Raw genomic sequence first — 24,657 nt, 5'->3', positions numbered from 1 at the left:
AGATTTTATTTTTATTTCATGAGTATGAGTGTTTTGCCTGCATGTATATAAACATGTGTGCCTGGTGTCCACAGAGGCCAGAAGAGGGTGTCAGATTCAGTGGAATTGGAATTAAGATCCCGGGTTAGCAGCCGTGTGAGTGCTGGGAACAGAACCTAGGTCGTCTTCTGAAGAGCAGTAAGTGCTCTAAGCTGCTGAGGCATTTCTCCAACACCTGTAGCCATTTTTTCCCACATGATTAGAAGAAGCATTTCATTACATCTTTAACATATTCAGTAACAATTTCCAGAGCAAGGACACATCTCTTTCAAAAGTGTCTGTAAACTTTTAGGTTCACAGTTGAATTATTACAGTTATACAATATTGAACTCAGTATAAACCCTGTAAGACATAAAATTGAATGAGTTTTTAACCTTTAAAGAAGATCTCCATTTCATTTTAAAATATGCCATTTCCTACATTTTTAATGCTACTAATGCTTAGATGTTTGCACATGTGTCTTTAATCTCTATGTATCTGATGATTACTAGTCACAGTTGGTGACACTTGGATCCTTAGCACCTGAGTATGGATATAAAGTCGTCAGGTAGATTTCAGTGGTAATGTTTATCACCTCTACCAAGTTTATTTTTTAAACTGATGAGGACAAAACTCTTAGCTTCTGGGACAAGTAAGAGATAAAATATATGTTGATGTGTCGCTGCTTGAAGTTTATTCTATCTATCTATCTATCTATCTATCTATCTATCTACCTACCTCTATGTTTTGGTCATTTAAAAAATCTAAACAAATATGAATGAAGATGTGAACAGATCAGTATGTAGAAATGAAAAATAGACATGAAGTACCTGGTAGATAATACATATTGAATAAACTACAACTTTTATGATGGTTATTACAGATTTTAAAGATTTATTTATGTTTCTGTGTATGAATGCATGTATATAAATGCACCACATGTGTGCAATGTCTGTGGAGGCCAGAAGAGGGCATCAGATCTCCTGGAACTGGAGTTACAGATGGTTGTTAGCTGCCATCTGGGTTCTGGGAGTTGAATCAAGCTCCTCTGCAAGAGCAGCCAGTGCTCTTAACCACTGAGCCATCTCTTTAGTCCCTCATAGTACAGACTTTGTGTGTATGGAAGCTGTTACTGGTAGGATTTTGTCTGCCCCTCTCTGCCTGGCCCTTTATATTCCTTTAAATGTATGGAAAGTTGGCTCAAACCCATTTGATGGTTTATCATATCCTAAGGTGTAACCACAGCTCCTGCAGTGTTTGCCTGTGGTGGTTGCTGGGCTCTGTCTTTCAAGTCAGTTTGTTGTTGTTTGTTTGATTTTGTTTTTTGTTTTGGTTTGGTTTTGAGATGGTCTGGTGTATTTCAGGCTGATCGCAAACTTGCTATCCACAGTGACCTTGAACTTCTGTTCTTTCACCTCTACTTCCTCAGTTTTGGGCACTCTTACTGGTGGACAGGGTCTGGACCAGCTGTTTCCACATTCTTAGACTCCGATTCAAAAAATTGAGATGAAAGCCCACAGATGATAAAGTATCAAGGAAACTTTATATAAAGCAATAAGATTAGAAATAAAAACACTGTCAAGATTGACAGCAGGCCACATGAATGAGGGTACTCAAGGGCAAGAATTACTATTTGGGGCTTCCTTTTATGGGGATCAAAAGAGGGAGGAGTTTGGTTGTTAAAGGGTACAATTTGGATGGTTATTTTGATTGACAGGATAAGTTATACAACCATTTTCTCTACAGTACATGTCCCTTCCCATAATACATCTGATTTCAGTTATATGCACACCCATTTATGCATAGTATAAGATGGTAAATAGAGGATTCTCCCTAAAAGGTCACTTTGAGGCCACAGTTTGCCTTATTGTACATACACCCAAAACTAATTCAGGCCAGATTAGCTTCCTACCTTCTGCACATGGACACTAACTATACTATAGTTAAAAAGGATCTACCTGTCTGGTGGTTGTTAAAGAGAGGGGAAACATTCCATTGTTCAGAGAGGGGTGTGTGCAGCTCAGTGCAGGCCAAGGTTGGGGAGCATCCAAGATTGCTAACAGGTTGCTACTGCATTGTTCAGAGTGGGTGTGCATCCCTAGTACATGCAGGTAAAGGTCTCAGACTGTCAAGTACATTGCTAGACAAGGGGTGTGCGTGGCCCAAGCCAAGTAGAGTCCAATGTTTGCCTGCCTCACCACCATGCCAGGTTTGTGTACCTGGGATTGAACTCAGGGGCTTATGCATGCCAGACCAGTACTCTACCCACTGGGCTACAGCTCCAGCCCTGAATTAAGTCAGTTTCTGAATCTCATCACTGCTACACCAACCTTCCTTTGCTTCATTATTGTAGTAGTCTTACTTTTCAGCATTATCGCCAAGAAAATAATTGAAGGGAATAATTTTGCCCATTGTTTCAGAGGTGTTGGTCCATCATGCCAGGGGTGACATGATGGAGCAGTTCATATCATGGTGGACTGGGAGTGAGGGGAGAGAGAGAGAGAGAGAGAGAGAGAGAGAGAGAGAGAGAGAGAGAGAGAGAGAGCTCCCTTTCCCACTTCCCCCTTTTAGTCTATCAATGCCCCAGAGCCTATAGGATGGTGCCACACAGTTATTCAGGACAAGTCCTCCTGCTTAGTTAGTCCTCTAGAAAGGCCCTCTTAACTACACTTAGAGCTGTGTTTTAATAATCTCATAGGCAGGCTTGGGGAGACTGTTAAGTGGGTATTACTTTCCACACATGCATGAGGACCTGAGTTTGGATCCCCAGCACCCATGTACACAGTGTACACCTATAATCACAAAACTAGGAGATGAACAAAGGAAGATCCCAAGGGTTTGGTGGCCAGGCACTTCTAAATACAGTCAAGTGGACAGTCATGATCAACCTCAAGGGCTGGTGAGATGGTTCAATTGAGCAAACGTGCCCACCGCCAAGTCTGATGACCTGAGTTTGATCCCTGGAACTCATATGGCAGAAGGAGAGACCGGACCCCCACGTTGTCCTCTGACTTCCATGCATACACTGTGGCATATCTGTGCCTCCACACATATACACAAAATTTTTTTAAAGTTAAAAATAAATTTAAAATATATTAACCACCAAAATCCAGCACTGAATTCAATATGATTCTGCAGTTTTTGTGACAGCATCCACCCCTCCAGCATATGCAAGTCTGAGGAGGCTGAAAGAAGTTAAGTGACAGACTTGATGTTATCAAGATGCTGTTTCAACTTGAGCATTGACTTGAGCCTGGGTATTGCCCCTTGTCCTTACGCCACACACTAGCACCTCCTACGTTGTGGGTTTGGCCTAGCCATTCCCCATCATCACTTCAGCTCTTGCTTTTGGTTGCCTCGTGGAGCTCTTTTCCTGCAGAACTGCTCAGCTCTCTCTAAGCCCCACTCTAAGACCTGGCTACAGACCTACCTTGTTATAGTCAACCCTCCCAAGAAGTGCAACAGGCCATAAGGGGTTGAGGGGTCACAGAATCTACTTACAAAACGTAGTGGCAGTATTAACGATTTTTCTGTTTATTGCATAAAAATATAAGGCTCATTAATTAAGATTTGTGTGTGCACGTGTGTTTCTGCGGGAACCTCACGTGAACCAGGTAAGCATTTCATCACTGAGCTGTACCTCCAGCCCAGCCAAAGATTTTCAAATCCAGCATATGTTTTGTGTTTGTGTATATGAAGGGGGGGTGCATGTGTACATGCATGTGAAGGTGCATTGAGATCCTCAGGTACCACCCGCTTTGCTTCTCTTTTCTTCTCTTCTCCCCTTCACTGCCCTGCCCTCTGCTCCCCCCTCCTCTTCTCTCCTTTTTTTTTTTTGGACAGGGCCTCTCCCTAGTATGGCTAATAAGTCCCAAGGATCTGCCTGTCTGGATTATAATCCACATATCAGCCTGGCTTTTTCTACCATGGGCTCTGCAGATGGAACTCGGGTCCTGGTGCTTTACCAACTGAACTATGCCCCAGCCCTCCCATATTCAATAAATTTTCTCTCACTTCTAAACTATCTGCTGTCTCTTCCACAAGAAAGGTGTAGTAATGAAAATTCTTCATAATTATCATTTGCAAGGAAGTTTTTTAAGCTTCTGACTTCATTGGAAAATAACTACCTTCTTCATTTTCTAAAAAGCATAATTATAAACTTTAGTCTATCACTATAGCAAAATGAAATTTCAAAAATCATAGTGGGAAATTTGTTTTTTATTATTTTATTTATTTATTTTTTATTTTACGTGCATGAGTATATTGCCTGCATGTATGTAAGTACACCCATGTCAGACGAAGCCTGCAGAGGCCAGAAGAGGGTGTTGGATCCCCTGGAACTGGAATTATGGAGAGTCATTAGCTGCCACGTGGGTGCTGGTAATCAAATCCGGGTCCTCTGAAAGAACAGCAAGGTTCTTAACCACTGAGCCATGTCTCCAACACCCAGGAAAATTGTTCCTAATGGGCTGTCGTTGCCCATTTGCAAATGCACCCTGTGCATTTTATGAGTTAGATAAGGCTGCTAGCAAGTCTTAATTTCCTTTTTTTGAAATTTTGTCTTTACCTTGGTTTATTCTCTTATCAGGTAACGTTTACATTGCCTGAAATGATACCTGAAGAGCCAGCGGAGAAAGTAAAGCAATTTACGGTATGATAATGACAAACAGTAACCATTAGTTAGTAGCCATTACTAACCTCATGTTATCACATATGTATTCTAGCTATTAGGAAGCAACACATTTGATCATATATGGGAACTAGATGTATGGGGAATTAAATCCTCCTGTAGGAATTTTCAAATAAATCTCAGTGTTCTTTCAAGTTTCTTTTGATAGCAGTCAGAACTTGCTTACTATCTGACAGAAGTAGCCTTTTTTGATTCAGGTAAAAATGGATATGACTTATTTTTCTGGGATGTTTTCTGTTTAAAGGATGAAGAGAAAAGTCTTTTGGAGCATCAAGTGGAGACACTCAAGACCACCTTAGAAAACCAGAAAAGGAAGATGGACAGGTACCAGTCTTAATGAGTCACTGTTGTCCACCTGCAGCCATGACACTATTTAACCATCTGCCGATCTTATTACAGATTTAGGAAGGAAGCAGACCAGATAAACAAAAACTGGGAGAGGAAATTCCATATTCTTAGGAACAGGTAACATATGATGATTACGTGCAAATTCTATTCTATTCACAGCTGCTCATCTTTTGAGGAAATTGGCAGCCTTGTGTTTTTTCTTTATATATTGTTAAGTGTCCCCATATATTTTTAACAAGACATGCAACATAATTGGTCTAAAACAGAGACATAATTAAAGTCACATAAAAGAAAAAGGAATTCGAGACTCTCTCTAGCTCAGTATTCAACATTACGTGCAAATTCTATTCTATTCACAGCTGCTCATCTTTTGAGGAAATTGGCAGCCTTGTGTTTTTTCTTTATATATTGTTAAGTGTCCCCATATATTTTTAACAAGACATGCAACATAATTGGTCTAAAACAGAGACATAATTAAAGTCACATAAAAGAAAAAGGAATTCGAGACTCTCTCTAGCTCAGTATTCAACCTTGAATGCTCAACAAGTCAGACATATATTCTCTCTCTGTCTCTGCCTCTCTCTCTCTCTCTCTCTCTCTCTCTCTCCCTCTCCCTCTCCCTCTCCCTCTCCCTCTCCCCACCAGATTGGGAAGCACAAGCCACCTCCTTGAGGGAAGAAAACTTTGATTTGTGCTCCATATTGTTAAGTGTCCCCATATATTTTTAACAAGACATGCAACATAATTGGTCTAAAACAGAGACATAATTAAAGTCACATAAAAGAAAAAGGAATTCGAGACTCTCTCTAGCTCAGTATTCAACCTTGAATGCTCAACAAGTCAGACATATATTCTCTCTCTGTCTCTGCCTCTCCCTCTCCCTCTCCCTCTCCCTCTCCCTCTCCCCACCAGATTGGGAAGCACAAGCCACCTCCTTGAGGGAAGAAAACTTTGATTTGTGCTCCATGGGTTGGTTTCCATGGGTCTCACAATGATTATTTTGTCTGTGAAATGTGCAAATTTATTTTGGCTGTTTGGGACAGAGTCCCCACTCTGTTGCCCAGGCAGGCCTTGGACTCACAGTAGCTCTCCTGCCTCAACGTCCTGAGTGCTGAGATTACAGCTGTGCACCACCATACTCAGCTTGAAATGTACGTTTCAATACCTCACCTAACTCCTTCACATAGTTACAAGAAGACAGTGCAGACACAAGCAATGGGAAAGGAGATTTGAATATACACTTCCTTGTATTTCTCCACACATGGATTTAAACCATCTCTGGAGTAGAAGAGAATGTCTCTCCTTGCTTAGTGTAAGGGATCTGTTTTCAGTTACTTCCCTCTGTTCCTGTGGGCTTCACCCATTTTTCAGTGGCCAATTACAAGAGTATTCCGTTTCACTTCAAACTGACTTGATTTTAACATAGATGGTGACAGCAGTATTCATTGCTCTGGCAGGTAAATACACTGATACCTGACAGTCTAAGCAGAAAGAATTAATGTCAACTTCCTGTATGTTTTCTCAATGAACTAACTTAGGACATCATGATGTCTGAGTCAGTAGTTAGCTGCAACTCTAGGTTTTAATTCAGTTGCTTATGTGATAACAGAGTGGATGCATTCTCAGTGATCACAGAGCAATGAGAGGTTGGTTATACATCTGACTGTGCATCTGTTGGCCTGGGAACTTGTTTGCATTGGAAGCAACCCTAGAACTTAAGCACTCATTTTTGTTTAATAGAGGAGCAACTTCGGCTTAGCCAACCAAGAAAATACTACAAATGATTTCTTAGTTCATGTTCAGCTTCCTCTCCAAGCTCCCTTCTCATCTCTGTTGAGCTGGCTCAACTCCCAGGAAGACTGAGCATCAGTGGTACTGATCAGGACACAGGCTAGTCTTCCCACTTAGTGTCCCATGCATGATACATGTCATCATAGTCATTGGTTTGGGCCCAATGGGGTTCAGGTGTGGCACTTTGCCCAGGAACGTATCTCTACCTTACTGGTACCAGAGATATGCAGTGGCTCCCACTTATACTCCAGCAGGTGGTCTACATGCATCCTTTGGAGCCCCTTGTAGGGCTCTGAGGTTTGCTGGTCTCACTCTGACCCATCACACTTCCCAGACTCTTAAAGTTATATGTGATTCCCATGCCACCGTGGAATTCCCAGACTGAAGATGGATATGCGCAGCCCCCTGCCCTCTCCTCCTCCTACCATCCTGGGTGGGTGGCCAACAGGATGCAAGCTTCAGGCTGTGCTAGGTGTAAACCCATTTTGATCACTTACTTCTTCCTCTCCTCTCCCCTTGGAAGCTCTTACACAATGCTTCATTGTTAGATTTAGGAGGTGGGAGGTTTAGGTAAACAGAGCACTACCCTAACCCCCACTTCACTCCCGAGCTTCCTTCTCTTTGTTTCTGGCTTTGTCCTGTGTCAGAGGAGTGGGAGCAGCTTTCCAGGTCCTGTGGTGATAGCAGTAGAGAAAAAACCCACAACATTTGATTATTTTTCTGATGCAAAACCATCATATATCTCATTTGCATAAGTATGCTCATAAAACATTAATTTTCATCTTATATGAAATTCAAGTTTCATAAGATGTACAGAAGTCAAGCCAGAATAGCTCCAGGCTATTGCAAAATGGTGCTTTTCTGATGTCTTCCCTCCCTCTTACCCTAGCTGTCTGAATTCTTCTCAGAGACTGAATCCTGCTGTTGAGGAGGGGTGTACTGGTGATTTAAGTGTTGAGTGTTCTGATGGTGAGCCTCCAAAGCCCTATGCTTCTACCGATGGGAAATCCATGTGCTCTTTAAAGGAATTTTCTTAGTGTTCATGAGCAACACTGAACTGAGATTTTCTGTTCTCAGCTTGACTCTGTGGTATTAGTTGTAGAATTCTCAGAGATTTGGGAGGTACATGAGTAAAACTCATTTTTCAATTAACTGGGCCACAGTTTGTCTTGAGCAGATTTCATTCAGGCTGTTGATTCTTTTTGTGTATTTGCGGTGCTGGGGCTCTACCACTGTCATTATTTTTATTTAATTGTTTTTAAAGATTTTAAAAGCTAGTCTTGTTTTCTATTTCTTCTTAATTTCATTTCATAGTCACAACATTCTATGAAATTCTTTGACTCCTGTAATTTTTCCTAATTGTTATAAAATTATTCTTAAGCCTGGGAGGTGGTTTCCTATTGTAACAAATTGCCAAGACTCAGTGATATAAAACAACCAAATTTATTATCTAGAGTTTCCAAAATGATTCCTGCAAGGTTAAGTCAGTGGTGTTAGTCCATCTGGTTCCTTCAGGAGACCCAGAAATAATCAGTTCTTCGCCCTGGTCCCACTTTGCCACCCCATCATGCTGCCTTCTACTTTACCTACCGAAAGACCCTGGTAATTGGGTCAGACATGGTGGTGCACATCTTAGTCCTAGCACTGGGGAGGCATGGGGAGGCAGAGACAGACAGATCTCTGTGAGTATGAGGCCAGCCAGGAATATAGAGTGAGACCCTGTCAAAACAAAACAAAACAACAGAACAGAACAGAACAGAACAGAACAGAAAACCCAAAAAGACCTGGTAATTACATTGGGCTCACAAGGTCAACCAGTTGTCTCTCCATCTCAAAGCTCTTAATTCATTCACTTTTTACTATATGATGTACTTACAGGCTCCATGGATTAAAAAGTGTATATTTTAGGGCCTGGGGAGGTTGCTCAGTGTAGAAAGCACTTGCCTTGCAAGCATAAGGACCAAAGTACGGATCTGCAGAACCTATGTAAAAGCCCAGCAAGCATGGTGGCCACCTGTAATCCCAGCACTCAAAAGGCAGACATAGTGGCTTCCTGAGGCAGGCTGACTAGCTAGACTAACTGGAATTGGTGAGCTCTGGGTTCAACAAGAGACCTTGTCTTAATAAATAAAGTGAGGGGCTGGCAAGATGGCTCAGCAGATAAAGGGACTTGCCACCAAACTTGATGACCTGAGTTCAATCCCCAGAACACACATAGTAGAAAGAAAGAAATGACTCCTACAAGTTGTCCTCTGACCTCCACACACCCACTCTGGTTCATGTGTGCACACGTACACACAGAGTAAAAAAGAAAAATAAAAAAGAACAGTTGAAAAATGTGGAGATGCTTAAGAGTGCTGTGATGAAATGGAGGAGGCAGCACGTAGGTACCAGGATGGGGAGGGGAAGCATAGCATGTCCACACATGCACATATAACATGCATGTACAAAAAAGGGAGGGGGAGAAGTAGACATGTTGACGGAGGAAAATAGTCAATCTACCTTGGTCAGTCTTTTGGCCCTTCAATATTTATGCCTCTCCCAGACAAGCTGCTATCCCAGTGTACTCCGTGTCTGCTCCCATTCCAACTCAAGTCTAAACCCTTTTTGTAAGAATCATGAACTCAAATTCCCAATTCTCCTCATCTAAATTTGGTTTCAAGGAGGCTATAAATCTGCTATCTATGGACTCCTGAAGCCATAGAACAGCTTGTTCCCACATACAAAGTGCGACGGGCATTATATTGACATAGCAGTCAGTAGCGGTTATAGATATTCATGGTCAAAAAGGGAAGACATAGACGGAATAAAGGAGATTTTAATTCAAACTATCTTTAAATCCAGCACGACAAGCTCCACTGGTTTTCAAGGCCTAAGAATAATTCCTTGTGGCTCAAGATCCACACTCTGTACCCAAAGCACCACCCGAGTCACCCTTCCTTGTTTGTGAAGAGAGCAGTTTGCAGCTGGGTGGTTGGCGTCCCGCTTAAGAATTTTGAAGCTCTGGCAGATTTTTTTTCCCCATTCTCTTGTTTTCAGGTCAAACTGGCAGTGATATTCTGAAGAACTGTATGCATCTTCCATGTATAGCATGCAGAGTCCCTCCATTGAACAGGAGGCGCCTCACATCCTCCTAGATAATCCTCTATTAGGAGTCCTCCTGAGCTGACTGAGGAGTTGCAAACATTCTCTCTTCAAAGAGCTTTGCTGTGATTCCAATGCTGGGGCTGGAACCCAGGGCCTTGCTCGTGCTAGGCACGTGCTCTACCACGGAGCTATACACCACACATCCAAACCTTCTTTGTTCCCTTATAAGCTCTAATAAAAGCTTGTCCAACCACACTTGTGGCTCTCTGGAGCATGTATTCCTAACAATGGATCTGCTAATTTTAGCACCATCTGTGATGGAAATAAGCTATTTCCTAAATTATAAATATATTCGTAGTGATAGATTATGGTTATTATTTTTGATGCTTAATTTATCCAAACTTGGGTCAACAGGGGCCTCTTCAAGTAGGTCGTTGCTTTGCTTGTTGATGACGTCCTAATCCCAGACTCATCTTCCCCATTCATTATCTTAGATACAGAAACAGAAGTTTTTAGTGAGAATCCAGATTTGACCCCAGGGAGGGTCATTGCCACTGTGTCTACACCTCCTCAGAGCTGCAAAATATCATTTTTTAATTTCTTTTTTAAAAAAGTTTATTGAACGTTTGTGTATTTCAAACAGAAAATTATCTTTCTACCCCCTTCCCCTTTGGCATCCTCCCATAGCCCACCCACTGGAGTTCATACTTTCTGTCATTTGTGTTAAGGTCTGTCATGTAAAGTGAGTGTGCCCACATGTCCCTCAGTGCAAGTTTATCCACTGAGATCTAGTCAGCCTATCTAGAGTCTATCCCTTAAAGAAGATCAGCTCGTTCTCATCCAGCAGTAATCAGCTGCCAATAATTCTTCGACTAAAATTGGCCTGCTGTTCATTCCCACAGCTCTGTGCTGGGTTTTTGTCTCCTTAAGTTTGCATGGGTCTTGTGCATGCTGACACCATTGCTGTAAGTTCATATGAGAAGAGTCCCAGGAGCCTGTAGGACTTTATTTGCATATGGTCATGTACCTCCTACCTGGCTCTTACAATCTTTCCACCTCCTCTTCTGCAATGGTCCTTGAGCCCTGGGTGGGTGGATTTTAATGTACAAGTCCTGTCCAAGGACCCACACTCTGCAGACTCTTATTCTGTGCATTTTGACCATTTATAACCTTTTGCATTCCTGGTCCTCTGTTGCATGAGGGAGCTTCGTTGTTAAGAACTGAAGTATGCATTAGTGTTCTCTTCATCCCTTATTCTATGTTCCATGAGCCTTAGGTGTAGAGGTTGTATCCTGGATGTGCCACTTAGGCTTGGGCAATTCACAGACAATCTCTGTGTGTGACCAGTTGTGGAACTTGGTAACTATCTCTGTCTCTTGAAAAAGAAGCTTCTTTGACAGGTGATGCCTGAGATATTTGTCTATAGATTTAAGAATCCATATTACATTTGTCTAGGAATGTGACAGCCTTGGAGTTTCTCTAAGATCCATGACCTCTCCAGCTATGTGTATTTGGTTATGTTTATAGTACCACACACGAGTTTCCTCCCAATGAGTGGCTTTAAGTTCAATTAGGGAGCTGTTGATTACCCTCAAGATAAAAGTGCCACTACTGAACCATTGTCATTTGATGTGCTGGATATTGATTGGTTTTTGGGCCTTGAAGCTGGGGTTGGCCCATTGATTGATGTTCTCCTTTAGCAGCTTGTGTGGTGCTCTCCAAAGCTATGAGAGCTAGCGTTCATGGGAGGTGGTTTCCAGGTCAGTTCCAGCTCTGTTGCTCCAAATCCAAAGTATGTCCCGTCTTCAGCAATAGGGTCTTACCCATCAAGTTCTGGAAGTAATCAAGGACTGTGGCTATAGCCTGTGCAATTTTGGGACTCTCTTGGACCACCCTGGCAAACAACTCAAAGGAAGATGTCTCCTGTCTGGCACTGTTCCTTGTTATGTAGACTTCAGCTATACTCACAGACTCATGTAGAGATACTATATCTGTCATTTTTCAGTAGGTTTTTGGACTAATACCATTCCCTCTGTTTTTTATACTAGTTAGGCACTACTTACCCCTCCTCTTTCTCCCTCTGTCGTATCCTCCCTCCTTACCCTCCCAATTTAAAGTGTCCCCATTTCCCCATTTCTCCCTTGATTTCTGTCTGCCATGGGCCCATGTCTCTTGAGTGCCTTCTTCCCCTTTATTCCCATAGTTCCTTCTATAGCCCTCCTTCTCCCCCTCCCATTTAACTACACCTTTTTATACATCTCTCCCTTAGTGACACCTGTCTCCTACTATTCTTCTTTCTCAGGTTCCTTCTTTCCCTTTACCTCTCTGGTTCCCTTCCATTTTCTTGGTTCCTCCAGTTACATCAGGACATGTACTCAATTATATGGATTTGGTGATAGGATCCAAAATTGAGGGAGAACATAGGTCTTTTGTTTTTCTGAGTCTGCATTACTTAAACTCTTAGTATAACAGTTTCTAGATCCATCCAATTACCTGAAAATTTCATTATTTCAGCTTTCTTCACCGCTGAGTAAAACTCCATTGTGTAAATGTACCACAATTTGTTAACCACTCATCAGTTGAGGGACATTTAGGTTGCTTCCATCTCTTAGCTATTGTGAAAAGAGCAGCAACAAATATGGCTGTACAAGTGTCTCTGCAATAGGATGAGTCCTTTGGGTATATGCCAAGGAGTGGTATAACTGGGTCATATGGTAGGTTCATTTATAGTTTTTTAAAAAGAGTTTTCCCCACTGCTTTCATTAGTGGTTGCATGAGTTTGCAATCACATCCTTGCAGGCATTAGGTATCATTTGTTCCCTTGATTCTAGCCAGTCTGATTGGGATAAGGTGATACCTTAGGGTGGTTTTAATTTGCATTTCCCCAATTACTAATGATGTTGAACACTTTTTGAGATGTTTCTTAGCCATCTTTATTTCTTCCTTTGAGAACTCTCTGTTTAGATCTATAGCCCATCTTTTAATTGGGTCATTTAGTTTCTCGAGTCTTTGTTTTTTGAGTTCTTTATATGTTCTGGATGTCAAACCTCTGTCAGATGTGTCACTGTTGAAGACTTTTTCCAACTCTGTGGGTTTTCTCTTCACTTTCTTGATTGTTTCTTTTGCTGTACAGAAGCTTTTTAATTTACTGCAGTCCCATTTGTTGATTTTTGACCTAATTCACCTGAGAAACTGGTGTCCAATTTAGAAAATCCTTTCTACATCTGTATCTTATAGGTTATTGCCAATGTTTTTTTCTAGCTGTTTCCCAGTTTCGAGTTTCACATTGAGGTCTTTGATCCATTTGGAGCTGACTTTTGTGCAAGGTGAAAGATATGGATCTAGTTTCATTCTTCTATGGTTGGAGACAGTTTTGCCAGCACTATTTGTTGAAGATGCTGTCTTTCCTCCATTGTATGTTCTTGGCACCTTTGTCAAATACCAGGTGACTGAAATTGCATGTACTCAGGTTTGGGTCTTCAATGATGTTCCGTTAATCTATGTGTCTTATTTTTGTGTCAGCACCATGCTGTTTTTATGACTAGAGCTCTGTAATATAGTTTGAGATCTAGTGTAATAATCCCCCCAGTGTTGCTCTTTGTGCTCAGAGTTGCTTTGGCTATCCAGGGTCTTTTGTGTTTCCATATGAATTTAAGGATTTTTTTTTCTAATTCTGTGAAGTATGTTATGGGGGTTTTGATTACTATTGCATTGAATCTATATATTGCTTTTAGTAGAATGGCCATTTGCACAATATTATGTCTTCCAATTCATGAGCATGGGAGGTCCTTTCATCTTCTGGTGTCTTCCTCAATCTCTTTCTTTAAAGATTTAAAGTTTTCATTGTAGAGGTTTTTAATGTCTTTGGCCAGGTTTATTCTGAGATTTTTTTTTTTTTTTGAGGCTATTGTGAAGGGGAGGGTTTCCATGTGCTCTTTCTCCAATTGCTTGTTGTTGGTAAATAAAAAGGCTACTGATTTTTGTACATTAATTTTGTAACCTGCCACTTTACTGAAAGTGTCAATCTGTTCTAGGAGTTTTCTGGTGGAATTTTTGCAATCTCTTAGGTATAGTATCATATCATCTGCAAAAAAGGGATAATTTGACCTCTTCTTTTTCAATTAGTACTCTTTAATTTCCTTTACCTTCTCTTGGCTTATTGCTGTAGCAAGAGATTCAAGCACTATAATGGAAAGGAGTGGAGATAGTGGACATCCTTGTCTGGTTTCTGATTTTAATTGGAATGCTTCCAGTTTTTCTCCATTTAGAATTATACTAGCTGTGGGTTTGTTGTATATAGCTTTAATTATGTTGAGGTATGTTCCCTCCAGTCCAATTCTCTATAGGCCTTTGAACATAAATGCATGTTGAATTTTGTCAGAGGCTTTCTCTGCATCTGTTGAGGTGCATAAATGCATGTTGAGTTTTGTCAAAGGCCTTCTCTGCATCTATTGAGATGACCATGTGGTTCTTGTCTTTGAGACTATTTATATCATCTATGATACGTATTGACTTACATATAATGAACCATCCCTGCATCTCTGGAATAAAGCCTACTTGATCATGGTGGATGATCTTTTTTATGTGTGTCTGTATGCAGTTTGCAAGTACTTTGTTGAGAGTTTTTGCATCTATGTTCATAGGAGATGGGTCTATATTTTCCTTTTTTGGTTGTGTCTTTACCTAGTTTTGGTATTAGAGTGGTGCTGGATTCATAGAAGGAATTTTAGAGTTCTCCCTCTGTTTCTATCTTTTTGAATAATTTAAGTAGTATTGGTTGGAGGTCTTCTTTAAATGTCTGGTAGAATTCTGCTGTAAATCCAACTAGTCCAAGGCTTTTTTTAGTTGGGAGGTTTTGTATTACTATTTCAATTTCCTTATATGTTATGGGTCTCTTTAAACTGTTAATCTCTTCTTGGTTTAGCTTCGGTGGTTCCCATGATTTTTAGATATCTATCCATTTCTTTTAGTTTTTCAAATTTAATAGGTTTTTAAAATATTCCCTTATAACTGTTTGGATCTTTTTGGTGTCTGTTGTGATGTTTCCCCTTTCATCTCTGATTTTGTTGATTTGGATTTGCTCTTTCTTTCTTTTAGTTAACTGGGCTAAGGGTTTGTCTATCTTGTTTAGCTTTTCAAAGGACCAGCTCTTAGATTCATTGATTCTTTGTATGGTTTTCTTTGTTTCTATTTCATTAATTTCTGCTCTGATTTTTGTTATTTCTTCTCATCTGCTGGGTTTAGGTTTCATTTGTTCTTGCCTTTCCAGCATCTTGAGTTTTTATGTGAAGTCATTTATTTGTGCTCTTTCTGATTTTATTTTATTTTATTATTTTATTTTTGAGACAGGGTCTCCCTGTAGTACCAGCTGGCCTGGAACTCACTATGTAGACCAGACTGGCCTTGAACTCATAAAGATTCACCTGCCTCTGCCTCCCAAGTACTGGGATTAAAGGTATGTGCCACCACACCCAGCTCTTTCTGATTTTATGATGTAGGCACTTAGAGCTATAAACTTCCCTCTTAGAACTGCTTTTAAAGTGTCCCAGAGATTTTGTTGTATGGTCCTTTTCATTTAATTTCAGGAATACTTTTATTTCTTTCTTAATTTCTCCTTTGACCTACTCATCATTCAAGAGTATATTGTTTAATCACTGTGAGTTCGTGTAATTACTAGGGCTTCTTCTGGCATTGACTTAAGCTTTATTGCATTGTGGTCTGATAAAATGCATGGAATTATTTCAATTTTTTAATATTTTTGAGGTTTGTTTTGTGCTCCAGTATGTGGTCAGTTTTTTAGAAAGTTCCATGGGGTGCTGAATAGAAAGTTTATTCTTTGGTGCATGGGTGGATTATCAGTAGATGTGTGTTAGGTCCATTTGATATATGCTATCATTTAAATCAGATGTCTCTTTGTTTATTCTTTGGTTGATCTCTCTAATGGAGACAGTGGGGTATTGAAGTTCCCTATTATTACTGAGTTGGGGTTAATCTGTGTCTTAAGGTCCTGTAGTACTGTTTTTATGAATTTGGGTGAACTGGATTTTGGTGCATATATGTTCATGATTGTAATATCTTCTTTCTTTCTTTCTTTCTTTCTTTCTTTCTTTCTTTCTTTCTTTCTTTCTTTCTTTCTTTCTTTCTTTCTTTTTCATTCTTGACACAGGGTCTCCCTGTAGCCCCAGCTGTCCTAGAACTCTCTATGTAGACCAAGCTGGTCTTGAACTCACAGAGATCCACAGCCTCTGCCTCCAGAGTACTAGGATTAAAGGCATACACTACCACACCCGGCTGTAATATCTTCTTGGTTAGTTGTTCCTTTGATCAGAATGAGGTGACCCTCTTTATTTCTTCTGAGGAGTTTTAGTTTGAAGTCTATTTTGTCAGATGTTAGAATTACAACCCCTTCTTGTTTCTTAGTGCCATTTGCTTGGAATATTCTTTTCTATCCTTTCTCCTTAAGGTAGCACCTGTCCTTGAAGCTGGGATGGGTTTCATGTAGACAATAAAAAGATGGATTTTTTTTCTTAATCCATTCAACTAGCCTGTATCTTTTGACTGGGGATTTCAGTCCATTGATATTAAAAGTTATTATTGAAAGATATGTATTGATTGCCATCATTTTTATTACTGTTGCATTGCCTAATTTTGTGTTTCCATGATTATACCTTCATTTAGTTTCTTTCTATTGACCCTGGGGCATAGTTTTTTCTTTCTCCATTCTTTGTATTGCTTCAAGTGTTCTTTGAAGGGCAGGTTTTATGGATGCGAATTCTTTCAGCCTATTCATGCCATGGAAGATTTTTCTTTCCCCTTCAACTATAATAGACATTTTTGCTGAGTAAAGTATTCTGGGTTGGCATCTGTGGTCAGAACTGAAAATACTTTGGTCCAGGCTCTTTTGGCTTTCATAGTTTGCATTGATAAGTCAGCTGTAATTCTGATGGGTTTTCTTTTATATGTGAGTTGGGTTTTGGTAGGGTTTTTTTTTTTTTTTTTTTTTTTGGTTTGGTTGGGTTTTTTTTTGTTTTTCAGCTTTCAGTATTCTCTCTTTGTTCTGTACATTTAGTGTTTTTACTATGATATGCGGGGGGGAGCTTCTTTCCTGGTCCTGTCTATTTGGTGTTCTGTGTGCTTCTTGTATTTGTATGGGCATGTCTTTCCTTAATTCCAGGAAATTCTCTTCTACAATCCTGTTTAAGATCTGGTCAAGACCATTAACCTGAAATTCTTCTTCTTCCTCTATGTCTATGATGTGTAGATTTGGTCTTTTCATGGTGTCCCACATTTCTTGCATATTCTATTCCTGTGTTTTTTTAGAATTTTTTCATAATCTTTGCTTGAGTGGTCCAATTCTTCACCAGTATTGATATTCTGTTTTCCATTTCATTCACTAAATTGATGAGGCTTTCTCTTGTTGTTTCAAGTTGGCTTATTGAATTTTTCACTTCCTTCTTCATTTCAGTCTGTTTTCTTCAATGTTTCTATCTCTTTTGTGATTTCAGTCAGAAGTTTATCCCTATGTTCTTTTAATTCTTTGATTTGTTTGTTTGTATGTTCTATAAATTCATTGAATTCTTTGATAATCTTTTTTATTATTCTTTTAAATTCTGTGTCCTGGGTTATCTCTATGGGGTTCTCCTTGTAGAACTCTTCTACAGGACTGGTAGAGTTTGGTGGGAGCATACTGTTTTGGTTTTTCCACATTATTTTTCTGTTTTGATTTTGGCATGTGGGGCCTTGTGATATTTCTCCCATCCGTGTTGGCATGTCAGCTGCTAATATGTGATCTCATTTAAACAACCATATTGTTGAGGTTCCATGGTTGCAGCATCTCTGTCATGTCTAGAAGACAGTATCTCACAGCAGGTATCCTGGTCCCCTGGCTCTTAAAATCTTCCTGCCCCCTTTTCTACTGTTTTCTCTGAGCCTTAGGTATAGGGGTCATATTGTAGATGTATCAGTTGGAGCTCGGCAACCCACAGTCACTTGTTCTCTGCATTTTGACCAGTTGTGGCTTTCTGTAATTGTCTCCATCTGTTGCAAAAAGAAGTTTCTCTGGTAAGGGGTAAGAGCTGCACTATCTGTGGGTAAAAGGATAAGTATTAAGTAAATATTTTATTTTGTTTTATTTTTAATTTATTTTATTTGTATGAGTGTATTGCCTGCATGTGTGTAAGTGCACTCATATACAATGCCTGCAGAAGTCACACGAGGACAACAGATCCCCTGGAACTGGAGTTAAGAGTGGTTGTTAACTGCCATGTGGGTACTGGGAATTGAACTTGAGTCCTCTGCAAGAGAAGCCAGTGCTCTTAATTGCTGAGCCATCTCTCCAACCCCCAGGATAAGTATTTAGAATAATTAGAAATTATATTTGATTCAGACAATGGCAGTAGTAAGCTCTGCTCTAGGGTCTATGACCTCTCCAGTTGTGGATATTTGTCTAGGTTTACAGTACCATACTCCCCTATCAAACAGCCTTAAATCCAGTTAGACAGTTTTTGATTACCCCAATTAAAAATGCCATTGTTGTACCATTGGGGATATCTTGCCAGGCTGGTCATGTCTGTTCTGGTCACAGGCTTTACAGCAAGATAGGACTATTGATTGCTTTTCTCCCTTGGCAACTTGCATCACAACTTGCAATACTAAGAGCTGCTTCTCAGAGAGGAGGCTTCCAGCCCAGCTCAGTTCCTCCAAGTCCTGAGTCCAAAGTTTATGGTGTTTTCAGCCATAGGGTCTTACCTTCTAGTTCTGGAAGGTAACCAAAGGCAAATACAATACCTAGATTGCTTCAGGGGCTCTCTTGGACCCCTCTAACCAACAATTTGAAGGGAGGTTTTCCAAGCTTGGCACTAAGGTTTTTGAAGATAATCTATGGCTCTTGGGGGGAGCATTATCACCCCATGAGGCATAACTCCATTTAAACTATATATGCATTATAACATATATGTATTTTTATTATATATTATATTGTATATGCATTTTAAGTAAACGTGTAAAATGGTGTCTTTTCCTATGTCTTTCAGACATCCTTATTATTATTTACCTCTCCTTTCTCCTTTTCCTTCTGTATTGCCCTCCCCTCGCCCTAGTCAATGTATACCTCTCCATTTTTCCCATTTTTCCCTTGGCATTGCCTTTGTCTTACTATCCCCATCTCTTGCGCTCCCTCTCCCCCATCTCCCCGGGGTCCCTCTCTATTTTCCTGAGTCTTGCAATTGCTTCAGGATATACACTAACATCTGAAGATTCAGAGCTAGGATCCACAAATGAGAAAGAACATGCGCCACTTGCTTTTCTGAGTCTGGGTTACTTCATTCGATAAAATATTTTCTACTTCCATTTATTTACCTACAAATTTCATGATTTCATTTTTCTTTATAGCTGAACAGAATTCCGTCATGTAGAAGTACTACATTTTCATTATCCATTCATCATTTGAATGACATTTAGGTTCTTTCCATTCCCTAACTAGTATAAATTTTTTAAGGAAGAAGAAATAAATTTAAATTAATATTTTTACTTGGTAATATTTAAATTTTTCAATGTGGTTCTTAACTACATCAACACAATATGTATTTACTTTATCCTGCAATCTCTATGATTTTATTGCATGGTTTCTTTTGTTGCAGTTTTCATGTCCTAAAGGATGAGATGTTCACTAGACACACACTGTTCCGCCAGTTCGTCATGATTGCTGATACCTCCTTCAATTACATTGTAAGTACATAGAATGCTTAAATGCTGTTTGTCTCTTTTACAATGTGTGTCTGTGTCTTTCTGTCCTTACTTACCATTTATTAAGCTCATGTCTTTAAAGAGTCTAGAAATAGTACATGACTGTCACTTTATGGATACTGAGGGCATACCTCAAAGTGCCTGAGCCCAGAGAGCTCAGTCAGTGTGAAGTGTAGATGGATAAACAGATTGTTACAATGCAGCATAATGGTTAAGCCATTGCAAATTCCACATGGGGCTTTACTCATTCTGGCTGGGAGTATGTTTTAATTTTTTTCATCTTTGGTCATGGGTACAATGTTGGGGAATATCAAAACTCAAAGTTCAAACATCTACTCACTTCCAAGGAGGTAAGTGCCAAGCCATTAATTTTCAGATTAGAAGTTGCACTTACCAATTTTTTTTTATCACTATAACAAAATAACTGAGATGGCTAACTTTGAGGGAAAGTTGGTCCCTTCAGCTCACTATTGGAGCTTCAAAGTCCATGTGGCATTGTGCACACTGGTGGCAAGGCTGTCCCTTGGCGGTGTCATTTCATGATGCACAGCAATGGTAGGAGCACAGTAGGAGTGAGTGGTCACATCCTGAGCCAGGAAGCAGAGAGAACAAGAATCAAGCTTGCTCCATTTCAGCCCCCGGCCCCTTGTGAGAACTCAAAGAAGTGACATAAGGACCTCCAGTTAGACTCCACCTCTTGAAGGGTCTACCTAATAGTGCCAACCTGTGGTTCAGTTCCCCAATATGTGAACCTTGGTGAGCACAATATACCAAATTAAGCTCATAGAGAGGAGATGAAGTCCACCTCTGAAGCAGACTGTTTACCCTGTTTGACTTAGCTTTTCATGGAACAGTCCTGTATATAAAAGTGAATGATGTACCTGGAGAGATGGCTCAGTGATTAAGTGCACTAGCTGCTCTTGTAGCTGGACCTGGGTTCAGTTCCTAGCACCCACACCAAAGCTAACAACTGTCTGTAACTGCAGTTCCAGGGGATCCAATGCCCTCTTCTGGCCTCTGTGGACATTGTATGTGCAGGCGCACTTACATACATGCAGGCAAAATACTCATACACATAAAATAAAAATAAAAATAAATAAAAATTTTTAAATGATGGCCAGAATAGAAAAATCCAGTAAATTTCAACAAATAAAAAGCAAGTCAACATGATAACAACTATTTTAAGCTTCTGCTGTGCCTTCTCAGGACAAGTCAGCTTTGTAGGACAGGGCATAACAAACATAGACTGTAGGATCTTGCTTGAAGTGACTCATAGCTTAAAATAAGTTTCCTTTAAATTCTTTTCAACATTTATTGCTTTAGGACCATTTTCTATGTGTACGTTACTACAGGGGATTAAAGTGTTCTTTTACTTTGGTTTCTTCCTCATTAAAAATATTTTTTTTGATATTTTTGAGACAGGGTCTCCCTGTAGCCCCAGCTGGCCTGGAACTCACTATGTAGATCAGGCTGGCCTTGAAATCATAGAGATCCGCCTGCCTCTGCCTCCCAAGTGCTGCCACCATGCCTGGCTCCTCATTTAAGTTTTTTAAAAATTACTTTTATTTTTAATTATACATATATGTGGAGGTATGGGTATGGGTGAGGGGTGGGTATGTGCACATCAGTGCAGGTGCTTGTAGAGACCAGAGAAGTTGGATCTGGAGCCGGAGTTACAGGTGGTTGTGAGCCTGCAGATATGGTTGATGGGAATTTAGCTCAGGTCCCCACAACTCCTCCCAGATATATGCCTCCCCTTTCCTATCCACCCAACTTTGTGCCCTCATTTTTCTTTTTAAATCCATCGAATCTAATTTGTGATGCCCATATACTCTTGGGTATGTGGCTGTCTGCATATACTCTTGGGTATGTGGCTGTCTGCTGGAGTGGGGACCACCCATTAAAGAAAACTGACTTTCCCTCTCCCAGCCACCCTCAGTTGCCAATAGCTACTCAGTTAGGGTTGGGACATCGTGTTGACCTCTTCTCTCCTTGCTGGGATTTTGTCTGACCTGAGTTTGCACAAGTTTTATCCATGCTGTGAAAACCACTGTGAGTTCATATGTTCACCTTCCCTGTTGTATCCAGAAAACATTGTTTCATTGTAGTCATCCACCTATCCTGGTTCTTATGATATTTCTGCCCTCTTCTCTGTGTTGGTCCCTGCGCCTTGTGGAGAGAGGGTGTGATGTAGGTGTCCCACTTGGGGTTGAGCATTCATCAGTCTACTATTCTCTGTACATTGACCAGTTGTGGATCAATGTATTAATCACCATCTACTGAAAAAAGAAGCTTCTCTGATGAGGGCTGAGAGATGCACTGATCTGTGGGCATAATGACAAGTCATTAGGAGTCAGTTCAACACTAGGTTCATTTAGCAGAATAGCAGTAGGTTCTCCCCTACGACCTGTGACCTGTCTAGCCACAGGCTCTTGGTCCTGGCAACAGTGCTGGGTATGGGTTTCATTTTGTGAAACCAGCCTTAAATCCAATCAGAAAGTGACTGGTTACTCAGATGACATTTGTGTCACTGTTGCACTGTTATTGTAGTTTACAGGGTTCGCACAGGGTTCACACAGGGTTCACGACTGATGATTTCTTTTCTTTTCTGATAGTGTGCATAACACCTTCCAGCACCATGAAAGCTAACAGTAGGGATGAAGCTTCCAGGACAGTGCAGGCTTGATTTCTCCGTGTTCTGTGACTTATTATGTGTGGTCTTCAGTAGTAGGGTCTTACTGTCAAGTTCTAGAAGGTAATGAAGAGCATTGGCAAGGCTTGTAATTTTGGGGGGTCTGTGGGAGCTCATTAGCCAATGACTCCTAAAGAGGTAGCCCACTCCTGGCACTGGACTTTTTATTTGTTAGGCTGTAGTATCTAGTTTGGGCATTGTCCTGTTATATGGTGACTCCATTTAAAGTGTTCTTTAAAAGGATACTGTCAAGATAGTATTTTTAAACTAAATTTACTTAAAATCTGAGAATTTTAAAAATTGTCTTTCTTATGCTGGGCATGGTGGCACACGCCTCTAATCCCAGCACTCAGGAGGCAGAGGCAGGCAGATCTCTTTGAGATCAAGGCCAGCCTGGTCTACATAGTGAGTTCCAGGCCAGCTGAGGCTATAGGAAGACCCTGTCTCAAAAAGACCAAAAAAATTGTCTTTCTTGAACTATTTCAAAACTGTTCAACTTGGGAACATGACAGTGTCTTCTTCCCTTCTTGTTTTGTCCTTTTCTCACAGAGGGCTGCAGTCTCCTTGGTATAACCCTCATTTTAAATAATCAACTGGATAAAATACAATTTCGGAAGTTTCACAAGAAAGCTATGCTACTCAATCAGGCATTTTTAGTATCTTGGGAGGGGTGAGGGAAGGTTGTGATTTGTTTAAAACAAAGTCTCTTGTAGACCCAGCTGTCCTTAAATTATCTTTTCCTGTTCTTATTGGCCATTCTTAGATATTATTTATTGAAGGATCAATGCCTTTTGAAATTGTATAAAACATAACAAATTTTACCTTCTTAATCTTTGCAAATGCATAAATTCTGTTAGTGTTGAACACATTGATGTTGCTGTGCAACCAAACTCCAGAACTTTTCCATCTTACAGAACTGAAATTCTAAACTCATTAAGCAACAACACCCCACCCTCATCACTGCGCTGTTATCCACTTTTAATTGTTACTGTGGTATAGTATTTTGTTACACATTCTGAGTGCAATTCCTTTGTCAGATATGTGTTGTAACTTTATATGTTTTGTAAATCTTTTCTCATTGTTTATTGATTGATGGACGGACGTATGTGTGTGTTTCTGTCTGGGTGTATGCACACATTTGAGCCAATACCTGTGCAGGTAATGCATCTTTGCATGTAGGGAAGCCAGAAGAGGGCACTGGGCATCCTCCTCTGTCATTCTGTGCTTACTCCTTTGAGGCAAAGTCTTGCTGCAAACCTGAAGCTCACGTTTTCTCAGCTGGGCTGAGAAACTCCAGGGATTCTCCTGTCTCTGCCACCACAAAGCTGGGGTTACAAGTGTGTACTAGACACCTGGTTTGTTATGTGCGGCTGGGATCTGAACTCCAGGACTCATGATTGCACAAGGAGTGTTTTTAACTGCTGAGCCATCAACTCAGCCTCCTCATTGTAGACTTAAATTTTTGTGTTTGTTTATTCATTTTATGTGTATGAGTGTTTTGCCTGAATGTATGTAAGTGCACCCAAATTATGCAATGCCCATAGAGGCCAGAACAGGGCATTGGATCCCCTGGAACTGGAGTTCAAACAGTTGTTAGCTGCCATATGGGTGCTGAGAACTGAACCCAGGTCCTCTGCTAGAGTAGCCAGTGCTCTTAACCACTGAGCCATCTCTCCAGCCCATCGTATATTTTTATGCCATTTTCTAAACACTCTGAAGTTCAATTTTTTTAATTTTGTTTCATATTTTATTTTATTTATTTAGTGAGTGAGCAGTGTCTGGCCTCAAACTCACCATCCTCCTGCCTCAACTTCCTAAGTGCTGGGCTTACAGGCACGTACCACCACAGCTAGATTTTTTTGTTGTTGTTGTTTATTAGAAGAAGCATTTCATTAAAACAGCATTAACCTATTCAATAACATTTTTCTGAGCTAGGGTACATCTCTTTCAAAATTGGCTGTATGTTTTTAGGTTTACATATGAATTATTACACTTGTACAATCTTTTACTCATTATAAACTCTATAAGACATAAAATTAAATGAGTTTTTAACATTTAAAAAAGATTTCCACTTTGTTGTTAAAATACACAGTTTCATACAGAAAAATTCATTTTAAGGCAGTTGACATTGAGACGTTTTCACATGCATTTCTAGTCTCTATATATATGACTATTACTGGTCACAGTTGCTTACTTTCTGAGTTCCTTGGCATATGAGCATGAATATAAACTCATCAGACAGCCTTCCTCTCCCACTAGAGCCTCCATACTCTGCCATCCCTGCCAC

At 40.2% G+C, this 24,657-nt stretch overlaps 1 protein-coding gene across 1 annotated transcript in view; it reads left to right on the top strand.

The window, feature by feature from the left end:
* CUNH10orf67 (chromosome unknown C10orf67 homolog) overlaps positions 1–24,657 on the top strand; it is a 166,184-nt gene that overhangs the window by 107,278 nt on the left and 34,249 nt on the right. Inside the window, exons 11-14 of the mRNA XM_029562936.1 lie at positions 4,607–4,669; positions 4,953–5,032; positions 5,108–5,173; positions 19,573–19,660. Coding sequence (XP_029418796.1) covers positions 4,607–4,669; positions 4,953–5,032; positions 5,108–5,173; positions 19,573–19,660 — 297 coding nt within the window. The remainder of the gene's footprint in view (positions 1–4,606; positions 4,670–4,952; positions 5,033–5,107; positions 5,174–19,572; positions 19,661–24,657) is intronic.

The sequence above is a fragment of the Nannospalax galili genome, unplaced genomic scaffold (genome assembly GCF_000622305.1).
Source record: "Nannospalax galili isolate Female #2095 unplaced genomic scaffold, S.galili_v1.0 scaffold14, whole genome shotgun sequence".
In the NCBI taxonomy this organism is placed as follows: domain Eukaryota; kingdom Metazoa; phylum Chordata; class Mammalia; order Rodentia; family Spalacidae; genus Nannospalax; species Nannospalax galili.
This window is presented reverse-complemented; position numbering and strand designations above follow the sequence as displayed.